The sequence below is a fragment of the Budorcas taxicolor genome, chromosome 10 (genome assembly GCF_023091745.1).
Source record: "Budorcas taxicolor isolate Tak-1 chromosome 10, Takin1.1, whole genome shotgun sequence".
Taxonomy (NCBI): Eukaryota; Metazoa; Chordata; class Mammalia; order Artiodactyla; family Bovidae; genus Budorcas; species Budorcas taxicolor.
Genome location: NC_068919.1, coordinates 79,059,078 through 79,075,019, shown reverse-complemented (window position 1 = coordinate 79,075,019; position 15,942 = coordinate 79,059,078). Strand labels below are relative to the sequence as shown.

Sequence of the window (15,942 nt, the reverse complement as noted above, 5' to 3'; positions counted from 1 at the left end):
AAAAGCAAGAGAGTTCCAGAAAAACATCTTATTTCTGCTTTATTGACTATGCCAAAGCCTTTGACTGTGTGGATCACAATCAACTGTGGAAAATTCTGAAAGAGATGGGAATACCAGACCACCTGACCTATCTCTTGAGAAATCTGTATGCAGGTCAGGAAGCAGCAGTTAGAACTGGACATGGAACAACAGACTGGTTCCAAACAGGAAAAGGAGTACGTCAAGGCTGTATATTGTCACCCTGCTTATTTAACTCATATGCAGAGTACATCATGAGAAATGCTGGACTGGAAGAAACACAAGCTGGAATCAAGATTGCCGGGAGAAATATCAATCACCTCAGATATGCAGATGACACCACCCTTATGGCAGAAAGTGAAGAGAAGCTAAAAAGCCTCTTGATGAAAGTAAAAGAGGAGAGTGAAAAAGTTGGCTTAAAGCTCAACATTCAGAAAATGAAGATCATGGCATCCAGTCCCATCACTTCATGGGAAATAGATGGGGAAACAGTGGAAACAGTGTCAGACTTTATTTTTTTGGGTTCCAGAATCACTGCAGATGGTGACTGCAGCCATGAAATTAAAAGACGCTTACTCCTTGGAAGAAAAGTGATGACCAACCTAGACAGTATATTCAAAAGCAGAGACATTACTTTGCCGACTAAGGTCCGTCTAGTCAAGGCTATGGTTTTTCCTGTGGTCATGTATGGATGTGAGAGTTGGACTGTGAAGAAGGCTGAGTGCCGAAGAATTGATGCTTTTGAACTGTGGTGTTGGAGAAGACTCTTGAGAGTCCCTTGGACTGCAAGGAGATCCAACCAGTCCATTCTGAAGGAGATCAACCCTGGGATTTCTTTGGAAGGAATGATGCTAAAGCTGAAGCTCCAGTACTTTGGCCACCTCATGCGAAGAGTTGACTCATTGGAAAAGACTCTGATGCTGGGAGGGATTGGGGGCAGGAGGAGAAGGGGACGACTGAGGATGAGATGGCTGGATGGCATCACGGACTCGATGGACGTGAGTCTGAGTGAACTCTGGGAGCTGGTGATGGACAGGGAGGCCTGGCGTGCTGCGATTCATGGGGTCGCAAAGAGTCGGACACGACTGAGCGACTGAACTGAACTGATAGTGTCATTTTTGAGTCAGAATTTTTCATTAGAAAACTGTAGGCCTTTATTTTTCTAGGTAAATGAGCAGATGGGACCAAAAGGCAGGAAGTAATGCTGAGCTAAACGTAAGGCAGAGCACTTCTGTTAATCTTTGGAAATAAGTGAACTCACAGAATTGCTCACTGATTGCCATTAGACAGTGTTAGACAGTGCTCTTATGAGTTCTAATTAGAATAGATCTGGCTTAGTGTCCTGTCTTTTTGAGATCAGACAGTTTGAAGCCACCCTGTAAAAGGGACGCTAACTGATAGCTGGATTGACAGTGGCATCCTACTCAATGATGTCAGATGACAACAGGCAAGTTCAGGATGCTTGGGCTTGCATAAAAGGTCTCTGGAAAGCTCCTAAATTTTAATTTTTTCTTTTTGGAAAAAATGTGGTATAAAGTATATGTAACATAAAACTTAACACTGTAGCCATCTAAAGTGTGTAGTTTTGTGGCATTAAGTATATTCACATTGTTGTGTAACCATCACAACTGCCCATCTCCAGAACCTTTTCATCTGTCTAGACTGAAATTCTGTACTCATTAAACAGTAGAGCCCCACTTCTCTTCCCTCCCTGTCCTTGGAAACTACCATTCTGCTTTCTGTCTCTGTGAATTTGACTACTCTCTGTTCCTCATACAACAGCTGTCTTTTTGTATTATTTCATTTACCAAAATGTCTTCAGTTTTCACCCATGTTGTAGCACGTGTCAGAATTTTCTATTTAAGGATAAATAATATTCCATTGTATGGATATATATACCACATTTTATTTGTCTGCTCATCCATTGATGTACATTTAGGTCATCTCCGCTTTTTGGCTGTTGTTAGCATTATACTATGAACATTAGTGTACTGATATCTTGAGTTCCTGCTTTCAGTTGTTTGGTATATACCTGGGAGTGGAATTTCTGGGTTATATGATAGTTCTATGTTTAACTTTTTGAGGAGCCTCCATTTTCTGTTCCACAATGATTGCACCATTATATAGCCCCACCAGCAGTGCACAGGGGGTCCAGTTTCTCCACATACTCATGAACACTTGTTTTCTGCTTGTTTGCCTTTGGTAACAGCCATCCTAATTGGTGTGAAGTGGTACTTCATTGTGGTTTTCATTGTAATTTCGCTAGTGATTAGTGATAAGCATTTTTTCATGTTATTGGCCGTTTTTATACTTTTTCTGGAGAAATATCTATTCATATCCTTTGCCCATTTTTAAATCAGTTTGGTTGTTTTAAAACCGTTTGGTTGTTTTAAAACTCAGTTTTGCTGAGTTTTAGCCAACTAGTCTTCTGATTTGTAGATACTTTTAAGAGAGTTCTGTGCTGTGCCTTATGACTATATGTTCATTTATCTTGTTTATTTTTAAAAAACCTTTTCCTGTATAGATAAGTAGATACATATATTATCAATCAGTACATAAGTGATAAATACATATTTTTTTGTTTCAACAGTATATCCTTTCAGGCTCTGATGACTTCAACCTGTACATGTGGAGAATTCCTGCAGATCCAGAAGCAGGTGAGCATATCCTTAGAGTGAACCTGCTGCTAATGTTGGTGCTATTGACCTTCTGCATGCTGTGCCCTGAAAGGGCAGATCTGTAGAAACAGAGGAAGATATTTCTCCTTTAATATAACAAATTTACTGGAGAGTGACCAAAGTAAACTTTAAAATAAAAATTAGAAGCCAGATTTAGCTATAACCTTCATGCATACCCTTATCTGGCATAATCACGCTCAGATTTTTTTCTCCTAAGAACTTTTCTTTAGACTTCTTAGAGCGCCTCCTCTTCATTTGCCTCTCTCCTGTTTCACACTTGGAATATTTTTTACCTTGCTTTTCCTTTATCGATGCACACATTCCTGCTCCGCTTATTACTCTACAAACAGTTGTTAGGGCCTCTGCCCTTCCTTTGGCCTCCCTGGTGATGTTTACTAAAGGGAAACTTTCTTTATTAATGGACAGATGTACTCCCTGGAGTTTGGCTGATCCCATACATGAGAGAAATTAGGAAGAAATGTTTCCGCATTTGCTCTAGATATATTCTGAAAAAACTTTCTGTAAGTTTGGATCTAGGGCATCTGAGCTTTCAGGCAGGAGGGATCATTCTTGATACCAGTGTCCTCACGTGCTCAGATGAGTATCTCACTGGTGGCTTCCTACTGGTAGAAAAATGCCTATTTTTTATTCTCAGGACAGTTCAATACAGCCATCTGCTCCAGGTGATACATGACATCAAACTGGAAAGTGGTAGGAAAGGAATAATAGAAGACTGTGCTGATAATATTACACCAGATGTGTCTAGGGCTTAGAGTTGAGGAAAGTTGTTGGCTTGCCTATTGCTGAATTAACAATATTGTTACCAAACATCTGCCTTTCAGAATTTGATGAGGCTTACTTTTGGAAAAGCTATCCTATGGCTATGCTCTGGTTACTAAACAAGTTACAAAAGGCCTTTTTCCTCTTCTGGAATTTGGAAAGTGTGAATGAAGCATCTTACTTTTGACGTACAACCAGATGGGACAGCAACAGTCTATCTGAACAAAAAATGATGTTCTATCTCTAGAATTAGTACTGTATTAAGTCTCCCACCCCCATAAGTCCTAGATTGATTAGCTGAGAAATAAACTTGGGGCTTAATTGTATCTTAATTATTATTGTACATGATTTGAAAACTTTTCATTAAGTCTATTTGACTTTTTAAATGGAAGGTGGATAATTTCCCTCTCCCAGGACTGTTCTCTGGAATCTTTTTCATGTTTGTATTGAGAGAAGGGGGAAGAATTAGCAGTAGTATTGTAGATTTTTTTCCCCTGATGATTTCTGTACTGGCTTAGGCTATGGGCCACTGTTAGGCTGCCTTTATATGTAGATGATTATGCGATCTCTGAGTTGGCAGGGACCCTCAGAACTGATTTAGGACTCCAGTACTGAAACTGGGAAATGGGTGCCTGGACCTTCCAAGGATTGTACAGGCACAGTTAGTTTAAAGGAATCCATTTCTAGATTCTTAAATTCCATATGTATTGTCTATTCCCACCTCCCCTTTCCCTATTGTCCATCTACCACTTTACAGAAAAAGAAGCAAACAAACAGACAAACAAAAAATACCAGAAAATCAGAAATATTCCAGAAATATCTGACCACTTGAACCTTGGCATGGTGTATTGCCCCTAAGGTATAAAAATCTCTTAAGGTGAAAAAAACAAAACAAAAAAGCAGACGGATTCTTTAATCATAGGGCTATAGCCCAACCTGCCCCCTCCCTTCTCCCTTATCTTCTAATGCAATAAATTGCTTCTTTTTATAGTAATTGGTTTTTATAAAACATTAAAAGTATATCTGTTTGGATCAGTTGTGTTCCAGTAAGAATTGTAGTTCCTTGGAGAAGGAAATGGCAACCCATTCCAGTATTCTTGCCTGGAAAGTCCCATGGGCAGAGGAGCCTGGCGGGCTACAGTCCACGGGGTCACAAAAGAGTCAGACACAACTGAGCGACTGAGTTATAATTGTAATGGTAACTCTAATCCTATACAGTACCAAAATGTTAACACTTAGAGCCTTATGGTAAATTTGAATTTGTATTTATAGTTTTGTTGGTGAATCTGATAGAATTTTTATAAAAATATATTGTGTTGAAATTTGGGGGAAAGTAAGTAAAGTAGAATGTTATTTTAAAGAGGAAAAAGGAATGATGTAAAATTTCTATTGAAAAATAGTTAGACTTCATGGCACCCCACTCCAGTACTCTTGTCTGGAAAATCCCATGGACAGAGGAGCTAAGCTGCAGTCCATGGGATCGCTAAGAGTCGGACACAGCTGAGCAACTTCACTTTCACTTTTTATTTTCATGCAGTGGAGAAGGAAGTGGCAACCCACTCCAGTGTTCTTGCCTGGAGAATCCCAGGGACGGGGGAGCCTGGTGGGCTGCCGTCTATGGGGTCGCACATAGAGTCTGACACGACTAAAGCGACTTAGCAGCAGCAGCAGATTCCACATAGGGTGCAGTAAGTTCCCATTGCAATAAGTACAAAACTCAAATTACAAAAGCCACCTTTTTAAAGATGTCAGAGAGCTGTGGTGATAGTGTGTGAGAAGAACTAAAGTTCTGAAGAACGAAGAACCTTCCCAACTGAGCAGAAGGTCTGGCCATGCTCTGTCCCGATGGCATCTGTGCCCAGGTTGTCGATGGAGCTGCCATGGACAGCCTCTACCAGGGGTTTTCAACAGCCACATGAGTTGATAGGATGATTCAGAGGAACCCCAGGCACATGACCAGCCTTCTCTGTAGGACATTTGCTGGGTGCTGGGGTTGCACTGAGGGAAGGGGACTAGACTGGAAAGCAGAATGAAATGCCTGTGGTATACAGTGCTTAGGAGACACAGTCCCCTAGTGGGAGGTGGCTGCTCCCAGGGCATTTTGAACCTGCTTGGAAGAGGATGACACAGAGATAAGCTTAAAACCTCCAAAGGACAGAAGCCGAGAACAGAGGTTTCCCAGGCTCTCCATCAGAAGCCTAAGAGGCCACACTCGAGGACGGAGCTGGACCAGAAAGGCAAAGTGCAGTCTCTTGCAGTCTCCTGGCGTGTAGGACACAAACCCCCATTAGTGGAAGAGACCTGCAACCTGCAGTCTCCAGGTCTTGCCTTTGAGAGGTTTGAAACCAGAAGTAGACTTAGTCTGACTAAAGAAGCAATCCAGCCCTGACCTGGTCCCTCCTGATTGGATTGAGGGTGATCAGCCCCTTACCTTTCTGAGGAAAGAAGTAGAATGGGTAAATGCTAGATGGAGGAAATGACTTTCATCTCTGTATCAGTCTGCTACAGCTGCCATAACAAAATCCCACAGACTGGGTTATTTAAACATCAGAGATGTATTTTCTCACAGTTCTGGATGTCCAAGATCAAGGTTCTGGCAAGTTTGATTTCTTCCGAGCCCTCTCTCCTGGGCTTGCTGATGACTGTCCTCTCTTTGTGCTCTCACATGGCCTTTTCTTGCTAATGTCTCATTGCGGATGTCCCTTCCTCCTCTTATGAGAACATCAGTCTTACTGGATTAGAGTCCTACCCTTATAATTTGTTTAACGTTAATTATCTCCTTAAAGCCTCTGTCTCCAAATAGTCACCTTGCGGGGTTGGGGCGTTGAGATACGAATTTGCGAGAGACACAGTTCAGTCCGTAACAGTCACTGTGGTTCTTTATCCTCAATGTCCAGTATGCAGTAAAAAAGTTATGAAACAGGAAAATGTGGTCAGGGATCAAAAGAAGCCAATCCACAATATTATCTAGATACTGAAGTCAAATAATCAGGAGCTTTAAATATTGTAAATGTGATAAGGAAAATAGAAAAGATGGACAAAATGGATAAAAAGTTGGAGAATTTCAACAGAGAATTGGAATCTACTTAGAAAAAAATGTAGACATTCTAAAGCTGAAAAATATGTCTAATACTAAGAATTTTTTGGCTGGGTTTAATTGTGAAAAGAAAGGTTTGGTGAATCAAAGACAGGTCAATAGAAGACATTCGAACTGAAGGACAATGAGAATAGAGAATGGGAAAAGCTAAACCAGCGTGTAAGAGACAAGAGGGACATGGATGATCTGCCATATCCATATGAAATCGAAATCCCAGAAGGATAAGAGAAAGTGAAGCAGAAGTGATATATGAAGAAATATAGAAATACATAAATATATAGCTGAAAGTTTTCAGAACAAATGAAATATGCCAATTTTCAGTTTCAAAAACTCCAAAGTAAATACAACTATACAGATTCAAACAAGCAGAGTAAATACAACACACTTAGGCACATCATAAACCAAACTACTGAAAGCAAAAGATAATGAGAAAAAGCCTAAAAGCAGCCTGAGAAAATGGACAAATTACCTGTAAATAAACAGCAGTAAGATTGATGATCAAACGATGGGAGCCAGACTGTAATAGAAGGATATCTCTTAAGTGCTTAAAGAATTAAAACCTGCCAACCTTGAATTCTTACGTGAGGAAAATATCTTTCAAAAATATAGGTAAAATAAAAGGCATTTTAAACAAAGAAATTATAGAGTTTTAATATAATTACTTAGCAGCCTTCATGAATTAATGCATCTAGACATTGAGCATCGACTGGTTATTTGCATTACTAAAAGAAAGGCAGCTAGACATTATGAGCATGCTGATGGGAAACATGGTGGTGCCTAGAGTCTTGCAAAGTACAACCACCCTGAATCTGATCAGACCTCAGGCTCTAGCTTTGATTTGCAGGTAGCACAGAGGACGGAGGGGTGTGTTGTCTTACTACTACATTGTGAGGATACAATCCACAAAACCCAGACTGTCAGAAACTATAGGTGAAATGATCTTATGTTGTTCAACAGATACATTCTGATGATAAAAGAAAGGATGGACAGGGAGTAACCTGTTGTATAAAAAAATTCCAAAAGATACATTAACCAAAGCAAAACTATTTAGGAGGGAATTCCCTGGAGGAATTCAGTGGCGGTTCAGTGGTTTAGGAACTGCACGTTTTCACTGCCTAAGGCCCGGGTTTGATCCTTGGTTGAGGAACTAAGATCCCACAAGCTGTGTGGCGTGCCCACCACCCCCCTCCCCCCACCCCAAATGAAAAGGATTTAGGAATGTATACTGAAATGAATAAAAATTGTTTTAAAAAGCAAGAAAGTGATTAATACAGAAGTCAAGGTAATGTTGTATTTGTGGGGTTTTTGTTTGTTTGGCTGCCCTGGGTCTTTGCTGAGTGTGGGCTTTTTCTAGTTATGGTAGGCGGGAGCTACTCTTCATCGAGGTGTGCGGGCTTTTTATCGTGATGGCTTCTCTTGCTGTGGAGCCTGAGCTCTAGGCCGTGTAGGCGTCAGTGGTCACGGCGCCCCGACTTAGTTGCTCTGCGGCATATGGGATCAAACCCGTGTCCCCTGCATTGGCAGGTGGATTCCTAACTACTAGACCACCCAGGAGGTCCCAGGATAATGATGATCTCTTTGGGGAAAGGAAGAGGTTGTAATAGGAATGAGGCACATAGAGGCCTCTGAAAGGCCAAGAAAAATTCCATTTCTTGACCTGGGTGTTGGTTATATAGGTGTTCGTCTTACAAAATTTCATTAAGCTATACTTTTTAAACTTTCATTTGACTTACGATTTTCCTTATTTACTTTCAGCTGTGCTGGGTCTTTGTTGCTGTGTGGGCTTTTCTCTATTTGCAGCCAGCCGGGGAGGGGGCCTACTATCCAGCTGTGGTGCAAGGGCTTCTCATTATAGTGGCTTCTCTCACTGCAGAGCATGGGGCCCTAGGCACAGGGGCCTCAGTAGCTGCAACTCCTGGCTCTAGAGCACGGGCTCAGTAGTTGTGGCACATGAGCTCAGTTGCCCAGTGACGTGTGGGATCTTCCCAGACCAGGGATCAAACCTGTGTCTCCTGCACTGGCAGGTGGATTCTTTACCACTGAGCCACCAGGGAAGCCCTAACTTATACTTTTTATGCTATTTTTGGTATTTTTTTTTATTCCCTGATGAAAAGAAATTTAAAAACTAGTGAATAAATGTTTGTCAAAGAAAAATCACAATAGAAGTAAAATATTATTAAATGAATAAAAATGAAAACATGATATCCCAGCAGAGGCATTTACATGCTGGAGTTTACTTAGCCTAGATCAGTGGTCTATAGAATTTTCTGCTCACGTACCCATCCCCACAATAATTCTTTTGAGTTATAACTTAACGTGTATTCAAGTACACTTTTATGGAGGAATTTTAACTGAAGCCCTCTGCTAGGTTGCCCACCCTGATAGCCTGCTTGTTGCCCCAGAGCAACTCCAGTGATTAGAAATTTCTTCTGTGTAATTTCTCTATTTTTAACTGTTGGCCATTTGTAGTTCTAAAAAACATTTAGCAAGGTTCAGTGAGCCAGACATAACATATAAGGGCTTGAAGTGGCCTTGAGTTTTAGCTTTGAATGCTTAGATGATGGAAAGTCTGTCAGGAAATTCCTAATCTAATCTACTGCCTCTTTGACTTAACAGATCTGGAATGAGGCTGAGTTGCTGTCTCTGTTCATGCCATTTCAGAGTAAGACACTGAGGCAGGCTATGTGGGGAAGTTGGCTTGCTGTTATATGCCTTAATGGCATAATCAGATGACACGCAGTCGACATTTTTTATTGAATGCCAGCCGTGTGCTTCTCGGTGCATGCCAGATGCTGAGAACTAGGCGGAGAGCTGTGCTAAGTGTGAGCCAAGAGCAGGGGCATCTTTTTCTTCTCCACGCTTCTGTTCAGAAAGACTGACAATCACTGGGGAAATGTTTTTGCTACACAAACGCCAAAGAGATGAAATTTATTTATTATATAAACAAAACTTAGTATTATTATATAAACAGAATTAGCCAGTTGGCTAAGTAATTCACATAGGGCTTCCTAGCAGGTTGAGGAAATAATTTCAAGATGTAAGACCTAATACTCAGGGTAAAACTTCCTATCTGGAAAATTAGGCTCAATTTTTTTCAATTGATTTCAAATAAGAACTCATTTCTAAAAACCTGTTTAAAAATCAGAGGAAGGAATAGAACTGGGAATTTCACTGTGGCAAAGAAAAAAAAAAACCCATCAGAATATGTTTTACACCTCTGAAGTACGTAGGAAGAGCATCTGTTTTTATGTGACAGTTATGAAGATAAACAGACTGACAGTTATGTATAGAGTCAGCATGGTGTATAGGAAGGAGCATTAGGCCTAAAATCATACCTGGATTCAAGTCCAGTACTTCCAATAACTGATTGAGTGATTTTAGGCAGGTTATGTAGCAGCAATTTTGGGCCTCAGTTTCTTTTGTAAAACTGCTACCCGCCCCCCCTCACCCTACCATCTCATATCATGGAATGATTTAACAGTCTTGAAGGCTTTCTGAAAACTAGATGTGTTCAGATGGAAGACATTGTTACTGCTCTGGATAAGATGAGTGCTCATAGATCCATAGTTTCCAAAGTGTTTGCCCCCTAGTAACAGATAATAGAAGTAATGGAGGGTTTGATACCATGTGGTAGAGGTGGGCGTCTCTGGAAAATATCCACATGGCCTTCTCTTTCCCTTTTTCCTAATTCTTTTTTTTTTTTCCTTTTTCCTAATTCTTGTTGGAAATGGCTTTAGGGTTTTCACTGATTGAGTTGCTTCGCCTCAGATATGCCTCTACACTAAGACTGTACTATTTATGGAAAGAAACACGGTGTAATAGAGTTGGTAGGCCTGGGCTTAAAATTTCTGATACACATTCATCTTCTAGTTGGAGTCTTTGGGAAAATTGTTTAATAAAACTTTCTTCATCTGTAAGATAAGAATATTAACAATGTAAACAATAACAACAGTAATAATAATACCTAGTTTCTTAGGGGTATTTTAAGTGTACTTAGTAGCTACTGAGTTTCTATCTATAATAAATAAATGTTGCTATTTCTCATTTTAAAAGTTTTCTCCTTTTTAACTTTCCTCTGAAAAATTCCTTAGAGACCAAGACATGGACCTTATCTGGTACCCTCCTGAATGGTCAGTTACATTTTTCTTGCACGAAGGCTGCTCTTGACTCACTGGTAGTTTAAGAGGGGGAGTCCTATGACAGATTTTTCCTTGAATGGAGGGGGAAGTGTACAGCTCTTCACTGCAGCCACCCCCACTGCCAGCAGGCGGAGGAAAGAGGCTGGAAACAGCTGTTGGTGCATCTCCATGAGCCTGCGTGTGTGTGCATACTCCGTCTCCCCTCCCATTACTCTCATAGATGCATTCACTCTCAGGGAGTCAGACCTGGGCATCTGCTTTTTCCTCCCAAGTAACTGGAGGAACAACTGGTTTTAATTGTTCACAAGTAGTTGGTTGCAAACACATGTGAAATACAGATGATGAAAGAAGAATTTAGTGTAATTGACTTTTTTGTACAATTAAGTGTTGCTGTCTGTGGGGCTCTTTGAGCTTTACTGACAGCACTGACTGTCCCCATCTGGCTTTTCTTAGCTCTTAAGTGGTTACATGATCCCCAGGAAGCAGCCACTGCTCTCTGTATTGTCAGTACCCTGATTGTATTTCTCTTTATGGTTGGAAACTTGGAGTCCTGGGAATGTACAGGCAGACCTTTTGGAATTACTAAGAGATTGTTAGGACAACTCTTTAGATATAGTGAGGAAAAGTAGTGGTCTCTTGCCCCTCACAGCCCTTCTTAATTTCTGCTGGTAGAGTCAAGAATGAAATAGATTAACTGCTTGAACAGGTACTTACCAGACCTCATTTTAGTAGATAATAGCTTTAGCCTTCTCCTTCAAGCCTTGTTCCAGAGAATTTAATTTGTTCACTTACTGAGTACCCTTAGATAAAATGTTATGCAAATCCTATGGGTGATTGAAAGATAAATGCTTTCTTGCCCTCCAAGAACTTCTAGTCCGAGAGAGATGAGAAAAGGGGGGGGGGGGTGTGTGTGCACACATGTGCGCACATACTAAATTTTAAAATGGGTTCCAAGGCCTATAAAAAAGATATTTAAGGAGAGCTTGAACAGATTTGGGGAATCAAGTCAAGTTTTTATGGAATTAGTGTTTCAAAGGACCGTGAAGGTAGGTAGAATCTTAGCTTCTTTATTTCTCTGCTCCTACTGTAGTCAAAAATGTTATAGAAGAAACATCCAAAATTGACATCAGGAAGATGGAAAGAGACACTTGGATAATCCACATGTTGGATGTTGAAGCCCACTAGTGGAGATTAGGTTCTTTTCCTACATTCTTATATTCCGAAGTCTAATGCACATGCCTTTTCATTCATTCATCAAACACTTGTTGAATACTTATCATGTGCTAGATAGGCACCGTTTTAGAAACCTAGGGTACAGCAGAAGAACAAAAGAGCCTTGCTAGAATGGAGCTTACATCCTAGTGGGGGAAACAGACAGTGAACAATAGCTACAATAAATTATATCGTGTAGAAAAGGTTAGAAGTGCTTTGGAAGAGGAAAAATTAGAACAGAATGAGGGAGATAGGAAGTAGTATGGGGAAGGGAATCAGGGAAATGTCATTTTCAATAGGATATTCAATATAGTCCTCATTGAAAAGGTCACATCTGAATAAAACCTCATGATGGTGCGGGAGCATTGCAGAAATCCAGGGTAAGAGAATTTCAGGTAGAACCAGCATGAAGGTTATGTTTGAAAAATGGCACGGAAATCAGTGTGCTGAAGTGGAATGAGAAGGGGAGAAGAAGAGGGCTTAGTCATAGAAGTAAGTGGGATGTAGGGGTGTCCAGTCATGTAGGCTCTTCCTATAAGTGAAGTGGGAACCATTGGAGAATTTTGAGCAGAAGAGTGACTTCATCTGACTTGTTTTAACAGCATCACTCTGGTTACTGAGTTTTGAGGGTAAATGTTGGGAGTGGGACTTCCAGCGATAGAAATGAGGAGAACCAGTAGGATTCTCTCATAATACAGGTTAGTAAGTGATGGTGGTTTGAACCAAGGTAATAGGGGTTGGAGTCTAGATAGGTTTTGAAAGTAGAGCCATCAGAATTTCTGATACATTAGATTGGGAGAAAAGGTGAGCAGGTAGAGTCTGAGATGTCTCTAGAGATGTTGAGTAAACAGTTTGGATATAGAAGTGTGGAGTGCAAGGAAGACCTGGACTAGAGGTAGCATTCTGAGTTTTGGTATCGGCACGTAGGTGGTGTCTGAAGGTTTGGTACGACATTGGCCGTATCTGAAGCCACAGACTGTATGAGGTCAGCAGTGGGTGAAGTGAGTATAACCAGTTAAAGAGAAGGGGACCAAAGACTGAACCCTAAGGCAGTCTAATGTCAAGAAGCCAGGGAGAAGAGCCAAAAAGGAAATCAAGAAGGAGTGACCATCATGTTGAGGTTTGACAGGAAACAACAAAATTCTGTAAAGCAATTATCCTTCAGTAAAAAATTTAGAAGGAAAAAAAAAAGGAGTGACTAGTGAAGTAGCAGGAAACCCATAAGAGGGTGAAGCCTAGGAAGACGGTGGAGGAAAACATCACATGAGGAGGCAGCTCGGCTGAGTCTTGCCAGTAATGAGGCGAGTAGGGTGAAAGCTGAATTGACCGTTGGATTCTTTGGTAAAGAACACCGAGCCCAAGTCTTCCTGCTTCGGGGGGGACTAGGCGATTACAGAGTCTTGAAGTCAGTTGCGTCATTGAGATATTTTCAGCTTCTTTCTCTATGAAATGGTGCCACTTGTTTACGCCCTTGCTTACCACCTTGCCCCATCAGTGTGTTCTGCAGCCTTTTGTTTCCTACCCTAATCTAGAGCTACCAGATGAAGTTCTCCCATGAAATGCTGAAAGCATCTCCTGTACCATAATCTGTGTTTTTTTAACTTGAGTATTAAGTTTTTTAAAATACCACTCTTAACAGTACACGCGTGAGTCCTAAGTCATGTCCAATTCTTTGTGATCCCTGTGGAATGCAGCCTGCCAGGCATGCTTCTCTGTCCATGGAATTTTCCAGGTAAAAATACTGGAATAGTTTGCTATTTCCTACTCCAGGGAATCTTCCCAACCCGGGGATTGAACCTGCATCACCTGTGTCTCCTGCATTGGCAGGCAGACTCTATTAACTACTGAGCCACGTGGGAAGCGCCGCTCTTAACAGTGTTCTCCACTAATTCCAATTTAACAGTCATTTGTTAAGTCCTTAAATGTCCAGCTCTTATTATCCTTGGACATGTCAACATATAAATCTTGGAAGATCAAGGATGTTTACCCTCTTCATGAGAACCCAGTGCTCTATTTTTTTTTAAACACAAGTCTATCTCCTGCTGTCCTAATTTCTTATCTTCCAACAGACCCTTCCAGTCATCTAGTCCCTGTTCCTGGTTCCTCACTCTTGCTTTCAGACTCCCCCTCCTTAATCTCTGTGTTGTCCATTGTTTCTCCTTCCCATTCTCGCAAAGGTGTTTGTCCTACCCATTAATTAATGGACTATTAGGAAGGAGTGGAAAATTCTGAAAGAGATGGGAATACCAGACCACCTAACCTGCCTCTTGAGAAATCTGTGTGCAGGTCAGGAAGCAACAGTTAGAACTGGACATGGAACAACAGAATGGTTCCAAACAGGAAAAGGAGTATGTCAAGGCTGTATATTGTCACCCTGCTTATTTAACTCATATGCAGAGTCTATCATGAGAAACGCTGGACTGGAAGAAACACAAGCTGGAATCAAGATTGCCGGGAGAATTATCAATCACCTCAGATATGCAGATGACACCACCCTTATGGCAGAAAGTCAAGAGGAGCTAAAAAGCCTCTTGAAAGTAAAAGAGGAGAGTGAAAAAGTTGGCTAAAAGCTCAACATTCAGAAAACGAAGCTCATGACATCCGGTCCCATCACTTCATGGGAAATAGATGGGGAAACAGTGGAAACAGTTTCAGACTTTATTTTTGGGGGCTCCCAAATCACTGCAGATGGTGACTGCAGCCATGAAATTAAAAGACGCTTACTCCTTGGAAGAAAAGTGATGACCAACCTAGATAGTATATTCAAAAGCAGAGATATTACTTTGCCGACTAAGGTCCATCTAGTCAAGGCTATGGTTTTTCCTGTGGTCATGTATGGATGTGAGAGTTGGACTGTGAAGAAGGCTGAGCGCCGAAGAATTGATGCTTTTGAACTGTGGTGTTGGAGAAGACTCTTGAGAGTCCCTTGGACTGCAAGGAGATCCAACCAGTCCATTCTGAAGGAGATCAACCCTGGGATTTCTTTGGGAGGAATGATGCTGAAGCTGAAGCTCCAGTACTTTGGCCCCCTCATGCGAAGAGTTGACTCATTGGAAAAGACTCTGATGCTGGGAGGGATTGGGGGCAGGAGGAGAAGGGGACGACTGAGGATGAGATGGCTGGATGGCATCACGGACTCGATGGACGTGAGTCTGAGTGAACTCCGGGAGTTGGTGATGGACAGGGAGGCCTGGGGTGCTGCTATTCATGGGGTCGCAAAGAGTCGGACATGACTGAGTGACTGAACTGAGGAAGGAGTGGAAAATCCAAAGACTGTAACAAGAAAATTAATACTGCCATTTTACCCACTTTGATTTGGAGTTTATTTCAGAACAAAATATTTCAGTGTCCTGTTCTGTAGTCAGCCCCAAGTGCTGTTGAGGATCATGCCCTAGCACAGTGGATAAGTTTGAACCAAAGCATCTAGAAATCCTGACCAGGGTGCTTTTAGCTTCTGAGTTGAAAACATCCTCATTCTTGGAGGACTTTGTTGAAAATGAATGAAATTGACAAGAAACAGAAGTAATTGAAGTTGGCAAGAAGTGGGAGTGGTGTCCTGACCCTCTTGAGAGGCTTGAGGGGACAAATCTCTGGCTGAATCTTTTGAAAAGAGCATAGTTAAGAAAAGAGGGCAATGAGCACATGTAGGCTTAGTCCTTTGTCTTCTCTGTGGGAACATTTGGCCGTGGCATTTTAGAAAGGTCTTTATCAGGGTTCTGAACAAGGTGTTTTTTCTAAGTGCCTTGTGTTTCCTAGAATCCCAAGATAGTGAGTGAACCACTAATGCTGGGGTCTTATGAGATGGCCCTCTCACTCATGTTCTTTTCTGAGGTCTTGCAGTAGAATAGAGAAGTAGAACCGATAAGATAGAACATTCGCCACCTCCCTAGTATCCCGTCTGAAACAAAGGAAAGATGGATGTATGGAAACTTTTGACCTCAACTTAAAAAGAAACCTACAAAATGGTACCAGCCTGTTTGTCTGAGCCAGCCAGAGCAGATGGTTTGGAGAAATGACC

The 15,942-nt window shown here is 41.3% G+C and overlaps 1 protein-coding gene across 2 annotated transcripts in view; it reads left to right on the top strand.

Annotated features, from left to right (window-relative positions):
- Positions 1 to 15,942, top strand: part of DCAF5 (DDB1 and CUL4 associated factor 5) — a 91,583-nt gene that overhangs the window by 64,262 nt on the left and 11,379 nt on the right. For both annotated transcript variants that reach the window (XM_052646377.1, XM_052646376.1), the window contains exon 7: positions 2,609 to 2,675. In XM_052646377.1, coding sequence (XP_052502337.1) covers positions 2,609 to 2,675 — 67 coding nt within the window. The remainder of the gene's footprint in view (positions 1 to 2,608; positions 2,676 to 15,942) is intronic.